Genomic DNA, 18625 nt, shown 5'->3' with positions numbered 1-18625 from the left:
TGAGGAGGGAGCAAACTTGTTTTCTGCTGCTCCAGAGACTAGGACCCGGAGCAATGGATGCAAGCTACAGGAAAAGAGATTCCACCTCAACATTAGGAGGAATTTCCTGACAGTAAGGGCTGTTGGACAGTGGAACACACTTCCTAGGAGTTTAGTGGAGTCTCCCTCCTTGGAGGTCTTCAAACAGAGGCTGGATGGCCATCTGTCGACGATGCTTTGATCTGGATTTCCTGCATGGCAGAAGGGGGTTGGACTGGATGGCCCTTGCGGTCTCTTCCAACTCTATGATTCTATGATTCTATGCTACTGGGCAGAAATGTCCATCTTTGCTGGTCTGCCTCATAGAATCATTCTGCCAATCTTCTAAATGAAACCTACATCTGGGTCCTTCAAATCTGGCTTCTATATGTGGGAACAGGACCAATCTATTCTTACAAAGAGATTGAAGAAATGAGAGGAGATCAACGTGGGGATCACTCTGAGGCTGCACCTACACTGCAGAATTAATGCAGTTTGAAACTAGTTTAACTGCCGTAGCACAATGCTATGGAATTCTGGGATTTGTAATTTTGTGGAGATAACAATAATATGTTTTATTTATAGACCGCTATTCCGCAATGATCATAGCGGTGTACAGTAAAAATTGCAATACAAAATTAGCCCCTACTCGCCCCCTCACTCCCTCCAGGCTGGATGATGACAATATTTACCCTCCTGTCAGAAAACTGGTTCCAAAGCAGATTAAATAGTGTCAAACTGCATTAATTCTGTAGTGCAGATGCAGCCTCATAGTTTTTAAAGAACTCAGATGAGACATTGCTGAATTTCTTACACAACCAATTCCAGGTATATCTCAGTTAATGATGTTGATGAATTCCTGCATGTTGGTGCCAGAGGCAGAAATAACATGGAAATTCCTACACCACAAAAACCAAAGAGCAATCCAACATGTTTCAGCAAAGGAGCGAATAGGAGGAGCTAAACCCAGAATACAGGAGGTTGGGACCTGTCTGCTGGGAAACTAAGCCTTGCATATGCAAACCAAAGCAACACAAACCTTCTAGAGACCACTTCAAGGCTTCTTCCAAAATGCATCCAGGGGTGACTTTTTCTTTCACGATGTTGTTGTTGTGTGCTTTCAAGTTGTTTCCAACTTATGATGATCCTATCTTGGGGTTTCTTTGGCGACATTCATTCAGGAGGGGGTTGCTTTTGCCACCTTCTGAAGCTGAGAGAGACTTGCCTAAGGTCACCCAGTGGGTTTCTATGGCTGAATAGGGATTGAACACTTTTCTCCAGAGCTGTAGTCTAACATTCAAACCACTGCACCATGCTGGCTCTTTCTTTCCTTCACTAGCTTCCACTTTCCATATGATTTCTATTTTGGTGGCTAAGCTTAAAGATCAGTACTTCTTTAATATGCTCAGAATAGACAACAAATTGAACATGAGGCAACAGTGTGATGCAACAGCTAAAAAGGCCAATGCGATTCTAGGTTGTGTCAATAGAAGTATAGTGTCTAGATCAAGGGAAGGAATAGTGCCAATTTGGTTAGGCCTCACCTGGAATAACCCTGTGTCCAGTTCTGGGGGCCACAATTCAAACAAGATGTTCAGAAACTGGAGCCATGTGTCCAAAGGAGGGCAACTAAAATGGTGAAGGATCTGGAAACCTTGCCCTATGAGGAACGACTCAGGGAGCTGGGGATGTTTAGCCTGGAGAAGAGAAGGTTAAGAGGTAATATGATAGCCCTGTTTAAATACTTGAAGGGAGGTCATATTGAGAAGTGAGTAAGGTTGTTTTCTGCTGCTCCAGAGACTAGGACCTGGAACAATAGATGCAAGCTCCAGGAAAAGAGACTCCAGCTCAACATTAGGAGCAAAACAGACTGGCAAAAAATGGTGGCCTTGGGTTGGCATGGGGACATGGCATACGCACGCCACATGCCCAACACTGTCCCCAAGCTGGCATCACGCCACCCCACTAACTACGCCGCAGTAGTGTCACGGTATTTCTGCGGCATGGTGTTTACACACGCTGTGCTGCAGAAATGCAAAACCCCCACTGTAGTGGAAAAGCTGGCTTTTTGCTAGCTCAAAAAGGAGCGGGTTTCTCCCACTTCTTTTTGAGCTGGCAAATAGCTGGATGGGGGCTGTAGCATGCAGTTTCTGAGGCCCCGATTCAGCGCTGAAAGGGGGGCCCAAGCCACTCCTTCGGGGTGGTCTGTTTCACCCCAGAGTTGATCCTCTGTACCCAAGGAGACTCTATCCACCAATTCAACCAACCAACCATGGCTTGCATTTTTTTTAAATTACAAAAAAACAAACATTGATATTCCCTTTATACAGTAGCCCTTCCTAATTTGTCCCAGACACCACCACCACCAAAGAAATGGTGACTCGCAAATACTCAAGCCCTATTGAAAATAGTGCGCGTTCCTGAGGTGCATGTGCATGGCTGTGCACCACCATTTTATCCCTCCCGCGAAGAGAGAGACCGTAGACTCCATGTCCATGAAAAGGGAGGGTCAGCTGTGTACAAGGAACACCCTTTTACTACATCACTGTGTATACTGAGACTTGAGCTCTCACAGATTTTGTCACCCATAAAGGGGGGGGGGTCCTGGGACCAAATTTCAGCAGATACCAAGGGCCTACTGTACACTACGTCTGCTTTCCGCTGTTGGACAGATAAACTGTGTACCCAAGCGAGAGCTGAGGGAAATGTCCACAGCTGAGGGTGGCCCACTTGTCCTGTTTTGCAGAGGGCATTCCTTTGTCTGGAGGGGTGTCAGAGGATAGTTCCTTCATTGGAAGGGACTGCCTCGTCCAAGACTTGTTTAAAGATAAAGAGCCATTAAGAGGGAGAGGAGGAAGGCCATACAGTTTCCCAGCAGCATTGAGCACTTGGACGACAGCAGCAGAAAGAGCAGGGGGTGCACAGATCACTTGGTCACAGTCTTCCCTGCTAGATGGCTTGTCTTCCTATTAATCCTGCACTCCTTGTTTCTAAATTTGCAAATACAGATAAATGAGCACGTACCAATCTTAGAAAAGACTGTCCCCTCTTTATTTTTGTATGTACACAATTCTGAAGGGACCACAATACTGGGCTCCCAGTGGCAGCCCACAGATGTCCGTACAGCACTGAATCCGATCCAGATTTCAAACTGGCCTTGGAAGGTGCTCTCCAAGGTCCTGGACCTCAGAAAGAGCCTTTATTGGCCAAACTGTAGTGGAGCCTGGGCCCTTTGCCTTAGGAGCCTCCTGCTGACACTGAGTCAGATTGGGTTTCTAAAGAAGATCTATCCAAGCTATTGAACAGATTCAGCCCCTGGAGTGGAGTCGCAGATCCATTGACAACTGAGTCAAGAGATGCCACTGTCTCTGTCTTCCCCATCTGCGCAGGTTCCTATCCTGAAGGGTCATAATGATTCAAGACTCCACTCCTTGGTAAAGACCCCAAACTGCTGGAGACTGGGGACACAGTGTCCGATGGGTGGGTCATCCATACATCAAACACGGACTTGTTGGGGGGCATAGTTTGATCCATATCTACAAGGAATCCAGAGGTCAAGACGGGACTTAAAGAGGACCTTGGCATCAGCTCCCAGACCACTGGACTTGCAAAGGCCGCAGTGGGGTTGTAGAAAGATGGGCCTGAACCTCCGGGAAAGGCCAGGAAGGACACGCTGTGGCTTGGGGGAGCCACCACGTTGGGGGCCACAAACTTGGTGTAGGAAGTAGGGAGCTGTGCATCCCAATGCAGGGCAGGTGGAGGAGGCGTGTAGTCATCTGAGGAGTCTGAGTCTGAGCTACTGCTTTGGCAGTCTGGGAAGACTCGGGGGCGCTTGGCAAGAACATGGGAAGTGCGTCTTGTCTTTGGCCTCTGTCTTCCTTCTGGTCCTTTGTTTGAGGACAAGGTGCTCAGAGAGGAGAAGCTACCATGCAAGGAGAAGGAGGGGAGGGTAGGCAAGGGGCAGGGAGCCCTCCAGGGCACAACTGAGCTGCTTGAAGAGGCACGGAAGATGGGGACTGGTCTCCAGGGATTGAGGCCAGCCGCCGAGGCGTTGGGGGGCTCATTCCCACACAGACCCACTCCTTGGAAGTTGCTCAGCAAGTTATCCATGTTGAAAGGGCTGCTGTGTTGGGGCCCCTGGCCAGTCAGGGAGGCCCTGTCCTCAGTGGCAGCCATGTGGTGCAAGGGAGCCTGGGAGGGACTGATGCTGAATGGGAGCCCGTTGTATATATAGGGGGCCAGGTCAGTAGGAAAGACACGGCTCTCTTGGCGGGAGATGGGGGTGTTCTGCAGCCGGAGGGCATCCCGAGGGATGCGCGTCACGTCAACCATCCAGAAATTCCCCTTGGCTTTAGGCTTGGTGGGGTCCTTCAGCACCTGCAAAGAGACAGAGGACTGGAAAGGTTACGGGTGTCTGCAAATTCCATTTGGTACTGAGCAAGCACTGGTCTCAGACTATTGTCACTGCTTGCAGAGTTATGGATGCCAATCACAATTGGACCCATGTCCAAGATTAGGAAATATGGTATCCACCACTTGGAATCTCAGCAAGATGGCACTGTCTGTGCCCACTGGGGAATGGATGAATGCAAACAAAAAGTCAACTTTTTTACACTGGCCTTTTCTGGGGATAAGACTATAGAGCAACTGTGGGAGAATAAGGGGTTGTATTGCATCCAAGAGGGACCTTGGAGGGGGCTGCATTCCCACTGTTGTCTCCCACAAAAAAATCAGTTTTCTCCCGAATACCCCCAAACACTAGCGGGAATATGGGAAATAGCTTCATCATATTTTCAGGCCATTGCGGGGCATTTTAGTCCCTCTTTTAAACTGGCTTTTAAAACTGTTTGTTTAAAAGTCATCTCTTTAGTCTTAAAAACGCTGTGGGGCAGAGGGCAAAAGCCTGGACAATACCTCTTATTTCTACCCTCACGTTTACCTCTAGAGGGCCTGGGGAAAAATTATTTTGAGCCCCTGCAAAATGCTTTGTATTGTTGTTAAAATGCACTGTTTTTAAATTTGCTGTTCCCCACCTTGAGTCTCTGTATTGGAAGAACTATGTTAGTTGGTGGGAATTTAATAATATTAATAGATATTATGTTAATACAACAACAAAAATAAATTTTTGCAAAATTGCCAAAATTGTCGCAAATATGGTCCCAGGGAGCGTTGCAGCCCATGGTCTTGCTTTTCCCGCCGGACTGCTGCTATAGGGAAGACCCCTGCCTGCTCCCCAACGAGCCTGCCCCTAAGCCACCTCCACTCAACCTTGCAGAAACAGTCATTGGAGGAGAAGGTTGTGGCGGATTCGAATCCTTCCAGCTGGTAGCCGTTTTGAAGAAGGGAAGCACATGTTTGATCTCCTTGAATTCGAATTTTTATTTTATTTTATTATGCCATTATTACCATGTTCTGAATCATGTAACAACAAGGCAGAGAGCAATAAAACCAATTTAACTGTAGTACAAATAAACAGCAAGACCCTCTAAACTAAAGGTTATTAGACTAAAGGATAGGAAAACGTGACAAAAACTAGAATCATTTGTCAGAAAGTTTAAAATTACAGTGGGTCCCTGGTATCTGCTGGGTTCGGTTCTAGACCATCTGTGGGATATCAAAATTCTGGAGGCGCTATGTCGTGCTGTTGTGAGGCCTTAAAGTTGTCTGACTCATGGCAACCTAACATGAAACCTATCAGGAGGGGATTTTATTTAGGGAGATGGGAGTATTATTTACTGCCATCAGGACTAGCCTAGGAGAGGAAAGCCCGCCCGCCAGTCCATCTGCCTGGGTCAGGCCTCAAAGAGGGAGAAGAAAGAACCACTGGACCGCATCCCCTTTCCCGTCACCCATTCCCGTCTCCTTTTGGGGGTCGGGTCGGTGGGTAGTTGTAACCGGGCAGGGACGGTACTGATGAAAAAGATAGTGTAAGCCCGCTGAGACATTAGGGCGGAAGGCGGATATAAAAGACCCTAAAAAATAATAATAAATGGGATAGGAACATTCACTGGTTATTTGTTCTTGTGATGCCGTTCCTCGCTTCGGACCGTGATTACCCGAAAGTAGCCCTATTTGACAAGACATGATCAGACAAGGAAATTGGAATATAATCCAAGTTCGACGCCATCAGGGGGTTTCACAGTATTGCGTATAGAAACCACACACAATTTCAGGCAATGGGAAGTCATCTGACCCAATCAGGGGTTTTCAGTTTGCAGGAGAGGTATCACAGCAATTTCAGACAATGCAACAACTATTTTTGGACAATGGGAAGGTCATGTCGAATGCATGCGCATCACGGAAATGCACTGAACGAGCGATCAAAATAATGCCTTCGGCCCAACTTTCTTTGCATGAATGAGAGAAATTCCGCCCATATGAAAAACCCGAGAAATTCGTCTAGGTTTTTGCCATTGCCATCCTCTGAGCTAAGACAGTGTGAATTATTATGTAGTAGTGGATCACAGACTGAACATGAGTCAACAATGTGATGTGGCAGGTAAAAAAGCCAATTCGCTCGGTGTCATCAACAGGAGTATAGTGTCTAGACTGGAGGAGCCATTGTTGAGTATCCTTTGGTTTGTAGTCACCAAACTACAGATCCACCTAATAATAGCATGTCTAGATTCCACATTTTGCTAGCTTTTTTTGCAAAACATATCATGGGGGACTTGTCCAACTCTCCTTGATTTAAGCGAGCCGAAGGAGTTTGGGATCTGCTCCCTGATAAGGCTTGTGTTTTTGCCATATTAAATTTCTCAGATAAAGGGCTTTAATCTCTTCCTCCTCCATCCCCCTCCCAAGGTGTGAAATCTCCCCAGGACAGCAAACTTTCCTCCTTTTGTAGCCTTGCCCATAGCTTGCAAAACCTGTGATGCTCCAGCAGCCTGGTTGGCAGGGATTCTGGGAACTGTAGACTAATGGTTTCAAATCTGGACCTTTTTTGGACTTCAGTGCCCAAATCCCTGACTATTGGCTGTGCTGATTGGAAGCTGAAGGCCAATCCATTAGAAGATGAGAAATTGGGGAGTACTGATATAAAGGTGCTGTGGAATCCCAGAATGCCCCAGCAGCATCCTGCCTTGTTGGGGACTCTGAGAAATAGTAGGCAATGTTGGGTGTGGATTCTGAGAGTTGTAGCCCAGGTTCAGAGCAGTGCAAGCTGGTTTGAGCATTGGACTCAACTGGAGACCAGGGGTCATGCAACCTCCTGGGTGACACCTGGGTGAGTCACACCTCTCAAGCTCAGAAGGAGGCAAAGGCAAACCCCCTGAACAACTTGCCAAGAAAACCCCCATGATGTCTCCCAGGGTCCCATAAGTCAGAAAACTTGAAGGACTCAATAAGCCCTGCTCTTTGTTGCCTTACCTGGCACAGGCTTAGAAGCTGTTTGGAATCAGTGGTGTCTCCTGGGCTGCATCCGCACTGGATAAAAAATCCAGTTTGACACCACTTTAACTGCCATGGCTCAATTATGCTATGGAATTTGGGAAAGGCAATCCCAGATTCCATAGCACTGGAGCCAGGGCAGTTAAAAGTTGTCAAATGCATTCTTTCTGCAGGTGGTGCAGCTCTGTCACATTCTGGTGCCTCCTCTCGGCTTGCCTGGGTGGACTTTTCCAAATCTCCCCTGGATGCTGTGACAAGTGGGATGGGATGGAGTCTGGTTGGTATCTGTGAAGGAGGATTACCCCACCCCCCTCTTCTTTCTTTCTTTCTTTCTGGCCTCTGCCAAAGCAATTTGCCCCCTGCTGGTTCCAGCCCACAACTGGTGGGCCTGACCCTCGACCGGGGAAGAGATTTTGCACTACACAACGTGAGCCCAAGGGGCTGGCCATCTTGCAGATGTGGGGGAGATAAAACACTCTCTCACTAATGCAATGCTAGCCCTTATCATGCTGGCATGCATGCACTCAGCTCTTCCGGCCTTCAGGCACCTCCTCATCCCTCCCTCCCCAGAACCATTTCCTAACTTGAAAACTCTCCAAGGCAAGAAGAAATGCCTGAGGAGCCAAAGAAACTGTACAGCTGCAAGGGCCCCATAAATGTCATTTCCTCCCTCCCTCCAAACCATTAAGCCCTCACTCCCAATAACTAGTGGTACTAGTGGCCGCAGGCCAGCGAGAGCCACGCATAGTAGCGTGTTTTAGACTTGGACTATGGGCCTGGAGACCAAGGTTCAGATCCTTGCTCAACCATGAACCTCATGGATACCTGGGGCAAGTCACATCTCTCAGCCTTGGAGAAATGACAACCTGCCAAGAAAATCCTATGATAGGTTTGCCTAAGTCTGAAACAACTTGAAGGCACACAACAACAAGAAAACTCTATGAAATCCATGGGTTGCCATTGTTCCCGTGATTCAACAGATTTGTCTCTGGTTGGGACTAGCCACTGGGTTTGTTACACCTTCCCCCTTTTAACTGATATTTTGGGTACCAGATGAGCTGAAAAAATCTTTCTAACCCCCACACATATAACTACGTAAATTAAGCTTACTTTATGTATGTTAAGTGCCAGCACACAACAACAACTGGATGGATTTACACAGCACATTTGGAACAAATGTTGGGATTTAGTGGCATTTGCAAAATGCACTTATGGGCAGCCTGATGGGGGAACCCATTCGTTTCCTCAAAACAGGTGGATGGATTTACACCTGAGAGGAATTATATTATGCTTATTTATTAGCGGCTGTAGAATTTACACAGCGATGTACATACAACTAAAATAGATAAAGTAAAGTAAGGGAAGGAATGTTTGGGAGCATCTGACTTAAAACCTAAGGCATATTGGCAGACACAAGAGCAGCATTTGGGGGCCCTTGACACAGAGCCCCTCTCATTTCCTTGCAAAGAGAAAGACAGATTTATGCCAGATTTTAGCAGCACGTTTGGGAAAGTCTGAGAATATGGCATATGAAGCATCCCGAATTTTGAGGAGTCCTTGGTGGGACAACCCACTCATTCCTTCAAGATTGATGGGACTGATAAGATCCCAATTGGCAGGATGTCTTTGGTGCTCTGGCGTACAATAACATGTGGCATGTGGCATAGATGAAATAACTTTAGTGGTCCCTGTTGTGGTACCCAAGTGAAGCTGGATCTTTTTGTTAGCATAGTTAGTGTTGGAGAGCCCATTGTCCCTAAGTAATCTGGTGCCAGGGTTCAACCAGACATTTCCAAGCAAAATCTGCCTCTTGTTACACAAATGCAATTGAATTCATCCTGCCTCTGCAGGAGCAGCACAGATAAAGTCTTTTGGGCTCATCTGGAGTCCGCTGTGTTCTCTTGCTTTCCTCTTATTGAGTTAAACAACCTGGATCCTCCAACCTTTTCTCTCCTGAAAGCAAAGTGACCATATTCCACATACTTTTCTCATTGTAATCACCATAGCCACTGCATTAGCCACTCCTGGGTTAAAAACCAGAGGATGTGGCTAACTGGTTATGGCATTTGATGTAGGCCAAAGTGGAACAATCCATCTCCATCTGTACAAAGAGGAAGAGACAGTCTCTGATGGAAAAACCTGGCCCAGGCAGAGACAGATTTTAACCTGATTGTCTGCCTAGAGTAGCCCTATGGAATCAATGGGTTTGATGTTATAGGTTGACTCCCAATCTAACAATTGATCCAGTGGATTAACTAAGTAGGATTTACAACAAGAGTTTAATTTCTGAAGCCAGATCTAGATGTGTGGAGGGGAAAGCCACCATGTCCTGGAGAAAACCCACCCAGAGGGAGAGAAGTGGCTGGAATCCCATTGATTCGTCTCAGCTGGAGACCCATTCAACCAGTAAATCCAGTCGGGGTAACTCCAGTTGCCTTGCGGGCCCTCTACTCAGTTGGTTGACAGAGGCCCCAAATCCCATTGCCTAGACCCCAACCAGACAGACCCACTGACTCTACCTGCGGTCAAGCCAATGTGATTCAATAGAGCTACTCTAAGCAGCACATAGCGTGTGGGTGGAGGCATTTGTGATGGAGATCGGGTTCGAATCGCCAAGTAAGCCCACGGGTAACCTTGGCAAGTCACACTTTCTCAGCCTCAGAGGATGACAATGGCAAACCCTCTTAAAGAAACGCCAAAGAAAACCCATGATAAGTTTGCCTTAGGGTCCCATGTCGAAACGACTTGAAGGCCACTACACAATAAACTCTAGGGGATGACTCAGGTGGGATCCAGGCCATTACCTTTCATCCCATTCAACCTGCAGTGGCAACATGAACCCCTTCCCCTTTTAACCCCAAGAAGCTCCTCCCCATCCCTTAGGGTACCCCCAGATTTCCACCCCCTCCCTTTTCTTCTTACCTGGGACAGCTGGAGTTTCTCCAGGAGACCTGGAGACCAAGCGATCATGCCCAGGTAGGTAAGGGGGGCTTGGCATGCGTGGTACTTCTTCTTCCTCATCCTGACCCTCTTGCTGTCTTGTCGGGGGGACCCTCTCCACCCTTCCACCCTCTTCTCTCGTCCTCCTCCCTCTCTTCATCTTCCTCTTCTTCCCCTCCTCCTCTTCATCTCCTCTCCTCCAGCCTCTGAGTATCGCTGCCTAGGGCAGAGGTCTGGGGCAGAGGGGCTGAGGACCCCACTGCTCCATGGCTGGGACCCCTTGGGGGCGGGGGGCCCTGGGCTTTGCAAATGGGCTGCTGGTGGGCTGCTCTGGGGGCAGCTCTGCTGCTTTGAACCGAGGCAGGTAGGACTGGGCTGCTTTGGCCCACCTGGGTCCAAAGCGACAAGGAGGGACCACATGGGCCTCCTCCAGCCATGCCTTTCTCTGCTGATGCAGCGCAAGAAGTGGCCCAGATGTGGACCCTCCCCCTTTTGCCTGGAAGAAAGCAAAGCCCTCCCGTCTGGGGAGGGGAATCTAGCCTTGCCAGGGACTTCAAAAGGTTTAGGAGGCGTGGCCCAATGAGAAGCAGGGGAGGGGCTTTCCTATTGGGGGCTGACCAGAGCCGAAATAGAGTGGCACGATTCTTCCCTGAGCTAGAGACTATAACTTCTATTGATGCAGCTGAATCGCTTGGCCGTTTTAGCGCCGCATCCACTGTGACTCATGGTCACTTGTGGTCTACCTTACCCATTATTATTAATTTAGATCTTACCTGGTGCTGCAGGGTTTGAGTTTTTGGGATGTTGTTGTTGCTGCTGTTGCCTTTAAAATCATCAGATTAATGGTGACCCTAATCCCAGTTTATTGAACCCAGACTGGGTGACTTTGGGCAGGTCCACTTCTCAGCACAGAGATGGCAATGGCAAACCCCCTCTGAGAACTTGTATATAGTCTTCCCTGGCTCCACTCCACCGAATGCACCTGAAGGAAGTAGACTGAAATCTAGGAAAGCGCATGCTGCCAACTTCTCCTTCAGTGAGTCGCAAAGTGCTACAAGATCGCTCTACCTGTGGATAGATTCTCCTTAGGTAACTGGGGCTGCATCCACAATGAGAAATAAACGGGGGTTGGCACCCTTTAAACTGCCCTGGCTCAAGGCGATGGAATTCTGGGACTTGGAGTATGTTGTTGGGGCCTCCTGCCAACTCTGCTACCCACTCTGACCCCAACACCATACTCCAACTCCAAATTCCATAGCCTTGAGCCAGGACAGTTAAGCAGTGCCAAACCGGGTATTTCTCCAGTATAGATGCACCCAAGTCTGAAATGACTTAAAGGCACCAAGCAACAAACCTAATTGGGGGTTTTCGAGTCCCACACCCAAACACCTATACCAGCTATTGTATTGTTGTTAGTTATTATTTTACGTTATTTGTATAGTGCCATAGGTCCGTTACTAGCATTACAAAGGGAGAGAAAACACACACTCCAAAATAGAAGCGAAAGCCACCTACGGCACGCACAATCCTAAGACCACAAACAAGAGGATAAAAATTAATAAAATATACTGTAACAAAGTTAAAACAATACACAAAAGGTAAATTAATACTATAATCTGGATGGGTGATTCTGGAAATCAGGGTTGATTCCCCACTGGGCCAAGGAACCTCTTGGGGGGACTTGGGCAAGTCCATCGCTCAACCTAAAGGAAGGCACGCAAAACCTCCTCAACAAACCTTAGAATCACAGAGTTGAAGACCCATAGACTCTCTCTCACACAGATGGGGACCCAATGGTGGCCCGGGCAAGCGCCATGCTCATTCTCAGCACATTAGGAAGCAATGGGGCTTGGATATTGTCATAGTGAGATGGGGAATACAGTGACTTGGCAATTTTGACACGAGTGCTCAGGTGGTAATTTGTCCATTCTGTCAGCGCTGCCGTCCCAACCCAAGTCTTCTCTGATTTCTTGACTGCAGTCTCGTTCGATCAGTTTGATCTAGAAATCTTTGACTATTTGAGTTCTGCATCATGTAGGTATTCTGAATCATGTGTGGTGATCATTTTGTTTCTAGAGTTGGAAGAGACCCAACAGGGCAAGCAATCCATCCACTCAGCCATTCTGAAGACAGAAGAAAACCCCTCCCTGAACATCCAGCCTCCATTTAAGACCTCCAAGAAGAGACTCACTACACCCGAGGAAGAAGTGCATTCCACTGTCGAACACCCTTACTCCAGCGAAGTTCCTCCTAATGTTGAGCGGAAACTCTTTCCTGGAGCTTGCACCAGGTTTCCGGTCCTGTTCTCTGAGCAGCGAAAACAAGCTTGCCCGCCTCAATAGGACCCCTTCAAAGAGAAACGGGCTAGCATATCACCCCTCTTAATCTTCGCTTCTCGCAGGCTAACATACCCAGCTCACTGAGTCGGCCTCATAGGGCTTCATGTTTCCAGACCCTTCACCATTTTAGTCCCTCCTTTGGAGAAATGGCTCCATGGTTCTCAATGGTCCTTTTTGAATTGTGGGGCCCAGAACTGGACACAATATTCAGTGGGGCCTGACCACGCAGAATACAGTGGCACTAGTACTTCTCTGATCTGACACTATACGTTTATTGATGCAGCCTAAAATCGCATGGCCTTGTGTAGCGCCGCAGCGCACGTTGACTCAGGTTCAGCTTGTGGCTACTTGGACCCAGATTCTCACATGTATAAATCTCCTAAGACATCCGATATCTCTACATTTCATTTTTCGCCTAAGTGTAGTACCATGTACATTTCTCCATGTGAATTTCATGTTGTTAGCTTGGCCGCAGCTTCAGGTCACTTTGAAGTTTGATCTGCCCCGGAGTATTAGCTCCTCCTCCTAATGGTGTGTCATGCGCAGCTTTGGGTCATTGAGCACTTTGGAAATGAAACCCCTGACCAAGGACTAGGTTCGAACTCAATCATTTCAGCCAAAGCTCAGTGCAAGAAACAGGTGACGCCCCCCCCCAAATCCTTTTGTTTTCTCTCTTTTCCTTTTCTTACCACTTCAAGCATTGGGTGGGAGGATGCAGCCGGGCATCATTCACCAGGATCCTCCTTCCCGGCCATTGCTCAATCCGTTTGTAAGGAGGAGACTCCTTTTTGTCTACTGCCCAGCATCTCCAATCCACATCCTGAAAGCTCCAGCCTCTTTTTCTGAGCTGCAGGGTCCTGGAAACAAGGAGGAATCCCTCATCTTCTCCATTCGGTGTTTTATGGGCCTTCAAGTCACTGCTTATGCGACTGCAGGAACGTCCTACACAAAACCCCAAATCACCAAAGAAACGATGCCTTTATGGCAACCACATACACAAAACCGGACATCCAAGAAAGGACGCATTCTTTTGGTGAATGTTGGGGTGCTGTTGTATGTTTTGTGCACAGACAACCCACAATCTGTGAATATGTTCCTGAGTATAAAAAATAATAATAATATAATAATAGGAGTATTGAATATCGCCGCAATCACTGGGAATCCGGCGGCTTGCCACGAGGGGATATGCAAAGCCAATACAATACAGAAAAAAGAAAAAATGTAACATAGCAATACAAGCAAAAATAATAAATAATAAAAAATAATAAAATAATAAAAACAACAATTCATAATGACAAATCAAATACGAAGATGACCATTCGGATCAATAAGTAATCAGAAGAGATTGCCATTTCCAACCACTTCATTCAAAAAATAAACAAGCAAATGCCAATAAACAATGAAGTAATAAAGGCAAAGACGCATAGCGAGTTACAAGATTACATTAAGAAGTTACAATAAAGATTACAATCTACATCCTAAAAAAAGGGGAGACGAAAATTAGCAACAAATAGGGTGTTTCTTCAGCTGTGATTCCCTGCATTGAAGCTAACGAATAAGTAATGTTGGGAGGAAAGACATCCTTTTCGGGGCAGTTTTAACCTGCCCAGCCGCAGTTTGACACTGTTTTAACTGCCATGGCTCATGCTATGGAATCCTGGATTTTAGTTTGTTGTGGCCACCAAAACCTCCAAAGAGAAGATGAAATATCTCACAAAAGCTACAACAACGTCTATTGATGCAACGCTGGAACGCATGGCCTTGTTAGCTGCAGCATCCCACGGCTGACTCGTTCAACTTGTTGTCGTAGGACTCATGGATCACTTTCACACCTAAAGGTCTCTCATTCAGCCAGGTGTCCCCCAGAATCCGATATCTAGGCATTTCATTGTTTAAAAATGCTTCTTCGTCTTCTTCTTCTTCTTCTTCTTCTTATTATTATTATTATTATTTGTTTATTATAGTGCCAAACTGCATGGTTTAATCTGATGTTTTAGGGGAAGGGTGGGGATTTATTGGGATGGGTTGTGGTATTTTGAATCTGTAAGCCACCTGAGTGGTCATGACAGAGAGGCGGGATAAAAAACATTATTAATAATTATAATCATTATGTGCCTAAGTGCCAGATCTACATTTCCCGTGTTGAATTCATTTTGTAAGCTTTGGGCCCAACTTCCCAGTCTATTCAGGTCATGTTGAATCTTGACCGTCCTCCGGAGTAAGCTATCCCACTAATTTTGGTGTCATCTGCAAATTTGATTGTTAATAGCAGTGGGCCCAAGACCAGAGGCCCCCTGACCCCCCACGGGTCAAGTTCCTCCAGGATGAGAAGAAGAGCCATGTGCTGAGGAGCACCCTTGGTCAGCTGTCAATCAAGTTGCAAATCCATTAACAGTTGCATAGTAGCCCATGTTACACTAGCTTCTTGCAAGAAGTTTTCCAGCTTGCCTGCAAAGGATACTTATCTAAAGGGTCTGTTCCCAAATCAGGGTGGAAGAGGGATTCTTCTTTCTCCTTCACGTTAGGGGCAGGGGTCGGCCATCTTTTTGAATGGGGGCCGGGTTTGCTGTCCCTCAGACAAAAGCCAACAACAACACAATAATTTAAATAATTTGTTTTTAAAAATGAAATCTATAATAAACTAGGACAAATGAGGACAAAATTTTCATAATGGAAGACACTTTTTTTTAAAAAATGAAGACACAGAAAAAATTTTGCTGATTTTTAAAAAAAGTTAATATAAATGACTTGTTTCTGAGGCTTCTATAGACAATGACCCCAAAGGCCCCGGTGGCGGCAATTGTGGCAGGGACCAGGCCGGGGTCCGGTCCCAAGGCCTCGCTGGGCTGCATCCAGCCGCGGGCCGCAGGTTTTTGCCTACCCCTAACTTAGGGAGCTGAGATAAAGCCCTTTAATCTGGGTTTACGACTTCCTGAACCAGAAGTGGATGCCTAGCAGAGCAGAGGGTGAGGCCTGGCACTGCACCAACTGGGAGGACGGCGGAAGCAACCACATAGATCCATAACCTCCAAAAGCGGTCTTGTGCGTTGCAGCAGGAGATTTGAGTGAAGCCTTGCCCAGATATGCTAGCTCTTGCTCTCGTAATTTATACTATTTTTCAGATTGATTGGCTTTTTTAAATTGTTATTGTACTGTTGTTTGGTCTGTTTTGTTTTTGCATGGCAAGGGTTGCGAAGATGGCCCTTGTGGTCTCTTCCAGCTCTGTCATCTCTGAGTCTATGAGTCTACGTTCTGTTTTAATGTATTCATCTGTGAGGCTGGCCTTGGGTCCTTCTGAGCGACAAGGCCCAGATACACATGAAATTAATTATTAATTAATTAATTAATATCATCACCCTCATGGCTTGGCAGGGGCCTTTCAGGGGTTACAGGTTCCCCACGGGCATCTGGGTCTTTCCTGGGTGGTTCCTGGCCGTGACAGATATTTGAATTCAGCATTGCTGGGTTAGTCAGTACTAATAGGAAGAAGGAAGAGGTTTTTTAAACCTTGTAGGATGGAGCCTGCAGGGACTGAAGACCAATTATCTTTTCAATACACACAAACCCTTGCAGAAGAGGGCAAAAAACTGCTCATGACCTCGAGGGATGCAGTTTTGAAGTTATCATTTGGCAGACTTTTTTCAGTTGGCTTCCAGTTAGTCCTGAGCAAAGCTAGCCAACAATCTCAAAACAGAAATGGGGAACCCTGAAGGAAGAAAGGGAGATAGTCAATGATGAGTTTTCGGCTAAGACACACTGGTCAGCAGCAGGGTGGCTGCATACGCTTTCACTCTAGTAAAATTAAGCCCTTTTGCTAAGAGGAGGTTTGTAAATAATGCTAAGGGGCTTCTGCACTTGAGTTGGTGGGAGACGTCATCCGGGCGGGGAATAATGTATTCACTTTAGGCGGATGTGGGAGCTTGTAAACCCAACGTAACCTGCAATGGAGAAATGAAGGAGGGAATATACTGCAGGGAAACGGATTAAAAACTTGCTGCACGTTTGGGGTGGGGTGTGCCTCTGCTTAGGACACTCTTCTTGCAAAGATTGTAACTAAGAAATTGGTACATTGCTGCTTCCCTTGTTTTTGTCCTGACTGATGTGGAATGTACTGGTACATAGAAAAGCCACCTCACAGCTCCTGCAGACTCCTCCCTTCCTTCAGACACAGAGAGAGAGCCATCTGGAGGGTCTCTATGCCAAGGTGATCAGAGGCCAACTCAGCTTTTAGCTTGCCCCCTCGTCTCCAGGGGCATTGTGTCCAACCCAGCGAAACAAACTGGAATTTCACGGGAGAAGGAAGCAAGTTGTCCTCTTCCTCCTCAAGGTGCCTGGAGGCAGCAGGGTGATGGGCACCTGGCATCCAATGACGTGGCTTGAGGACTCCTCTGGTTTCCCGAATAAAATATCTGGCTGCTTTGGTGTCTCTCAGGGCACAGCAGATGCCCAGGTGCCAGAATTGGCCTCCAGGGAGAGATGGACTCAGAGACCTGGGTTGGTCTTCTTTCTGCTGGGTCTGGTCCAGTTCCCACTTCTTGGGGCTGGCAGGAACTTGCCCAATCAGTGCCCCCCCTTTGAGTCCCCCCTCTGTCTCCTCCCTTCTTTCTTCCAAGGATATTGTGAGACTTTCCCAGCCCATGGATGGTGACTTAAACCCAAAGTTTGCTGCTGCAATGGACCCGGCTGCCAACATTTTTGCCCCTTTCCCATCTCCTAGGTGCGTCACCCCCTCCCACGTGGAAGCCTCCCCAGACCTCTCCTGACCTGGACTCCCCTCTTGACCTATAGTGAGGCTCCCACAGTGCCTGCCATTGATGGGACCCTCCTTGCCTTTCTCATGAATGCCGAGCCCCTCTCTCTTCTCTTCACAGGGGGGGACCATTCCTCAACTTTGGAGAGGCGTTGAAACACCTTTGAGGGCGTGTTAACCTTTGATGAATGTGGGCTTTGCTGGTGGGAAGTGCTCAAACCCGCCACTGCTAGCCAGAGGTGGAAACCAGGCTGAGTTTTCTTGCCCAAGCCCCTTCTCCCCTCTTTCCCCAGCCCCAGGGCATTCCCCTTCCCTCTTTTCCTTCAAGAGTTCTTCCAGAAGAATAAAAAAGTTCTGGGTTTGATGCCCAAACTGGGGCTTTGGGGGTCTCTTTTGGGGATGGGGGTGTGAGTGTGTGTTCATGTTCAAGAGTGTGCTTCCCGCATCCTTGTTTGTTGTGTGGGTGTGTGTGTGGTCTACGTACAAAATACATTACAAATACTTGATCTATAACGTTCTATATAAATGTCAATTGACCCCGGGTTTTTATTATGGTCGACAGAACCACACAACCGAAACTTCACCCAGGAGGCGATTTCTGCTGTGCTTTCTGCCAACTGGACTTGTTTTAACTCGGATTGGCCTTTTAGTCCTCAACACGCTTGGAGAAAGCGCCGGATCCTGATGTCCTTCCTCGAATCTTTCGTTCGCAAAGGAAAGCCAGTAGGAGAGAAGATGTTTGTATGGAAACTTCGGGATTTGGCAGTGTTACAGTCTTTAAGGTATTCTATTTCTCTAGGTTGGTAATACACAGTCAGTATGTGCCTTCAGTCTCCTGCTTGGAAATATGGCAACCCCATTAACAATGGCCTGAATGAAACAAGCCCAATTATCTTGAGAGCGAAGGACTGATGAGAGTCAAAGGGCATCCTGGTGAACTAGAGGCTCTCAAAGGGCTCCAACGGGCCAGAAAAAATACACTGGGACTCCCTCAGATCCACTCTGCCCAACACCTGCCTGGCTTCCACGGGCCCTTCTTTACTCTATATCTAGCCCCGGTCCTTTGCAACGTCTCTGCCCTACGCCTGGAACCCCAGGACCTTTGCAGCACCCCGGAAGGGATCTTGAAATAGACTGCAGTACATGGCAAAGGGGTGCAGGAGGTCTAGGCCAAAAAGTATGCAGTTGG

At 47.3% G+C, this 18625-nt stretch overlaps 1 protein-coding gene across 1 annotated transcript in view; it reads right to left on the bottom strand.

Moving 5' to 3' along the window:
• Positions 1 to 3411: 3411 nt before the first annotated feature.
• LOC121929183 (forkhead box protein H1-like) overlaps positions 3412 to 18625 on the bottom strand; it is a 57497-nt gene continuing 42283 nt past the window's right edge. The window contains exon 3 of the mRNA XM_042464490.1: positions 3412 to 4395. Coding sequence (XP_042320424.1) covers positions 3412 to 4395 — 984 coding nt within the window. The remainder of the gene's footprint in view (positions 4396 to 18625) is intronic.

The sequence above is a fragment of the Sceloporus undulatus genome, chromosome 4 (assembly GCF_019175285.1).
Source record: "Sceloporus undulatus isolate JIND9_A2432 ecotype Alabama chromosome 4, SceUnd_v1.1, whole genome shotgun sequence".
In the NCBI taxonomy this organism is placed as follows: domain Eukaryota; kingdom Metazoa; phylum Chordata; class Lepidosauria; order Squamata; family Phrynosomatidae; genus Sceloporus; species Sceloporus undulatus.
This window is presented reverse-complemented; position numbering and strand designations above follow the sequence as displayed.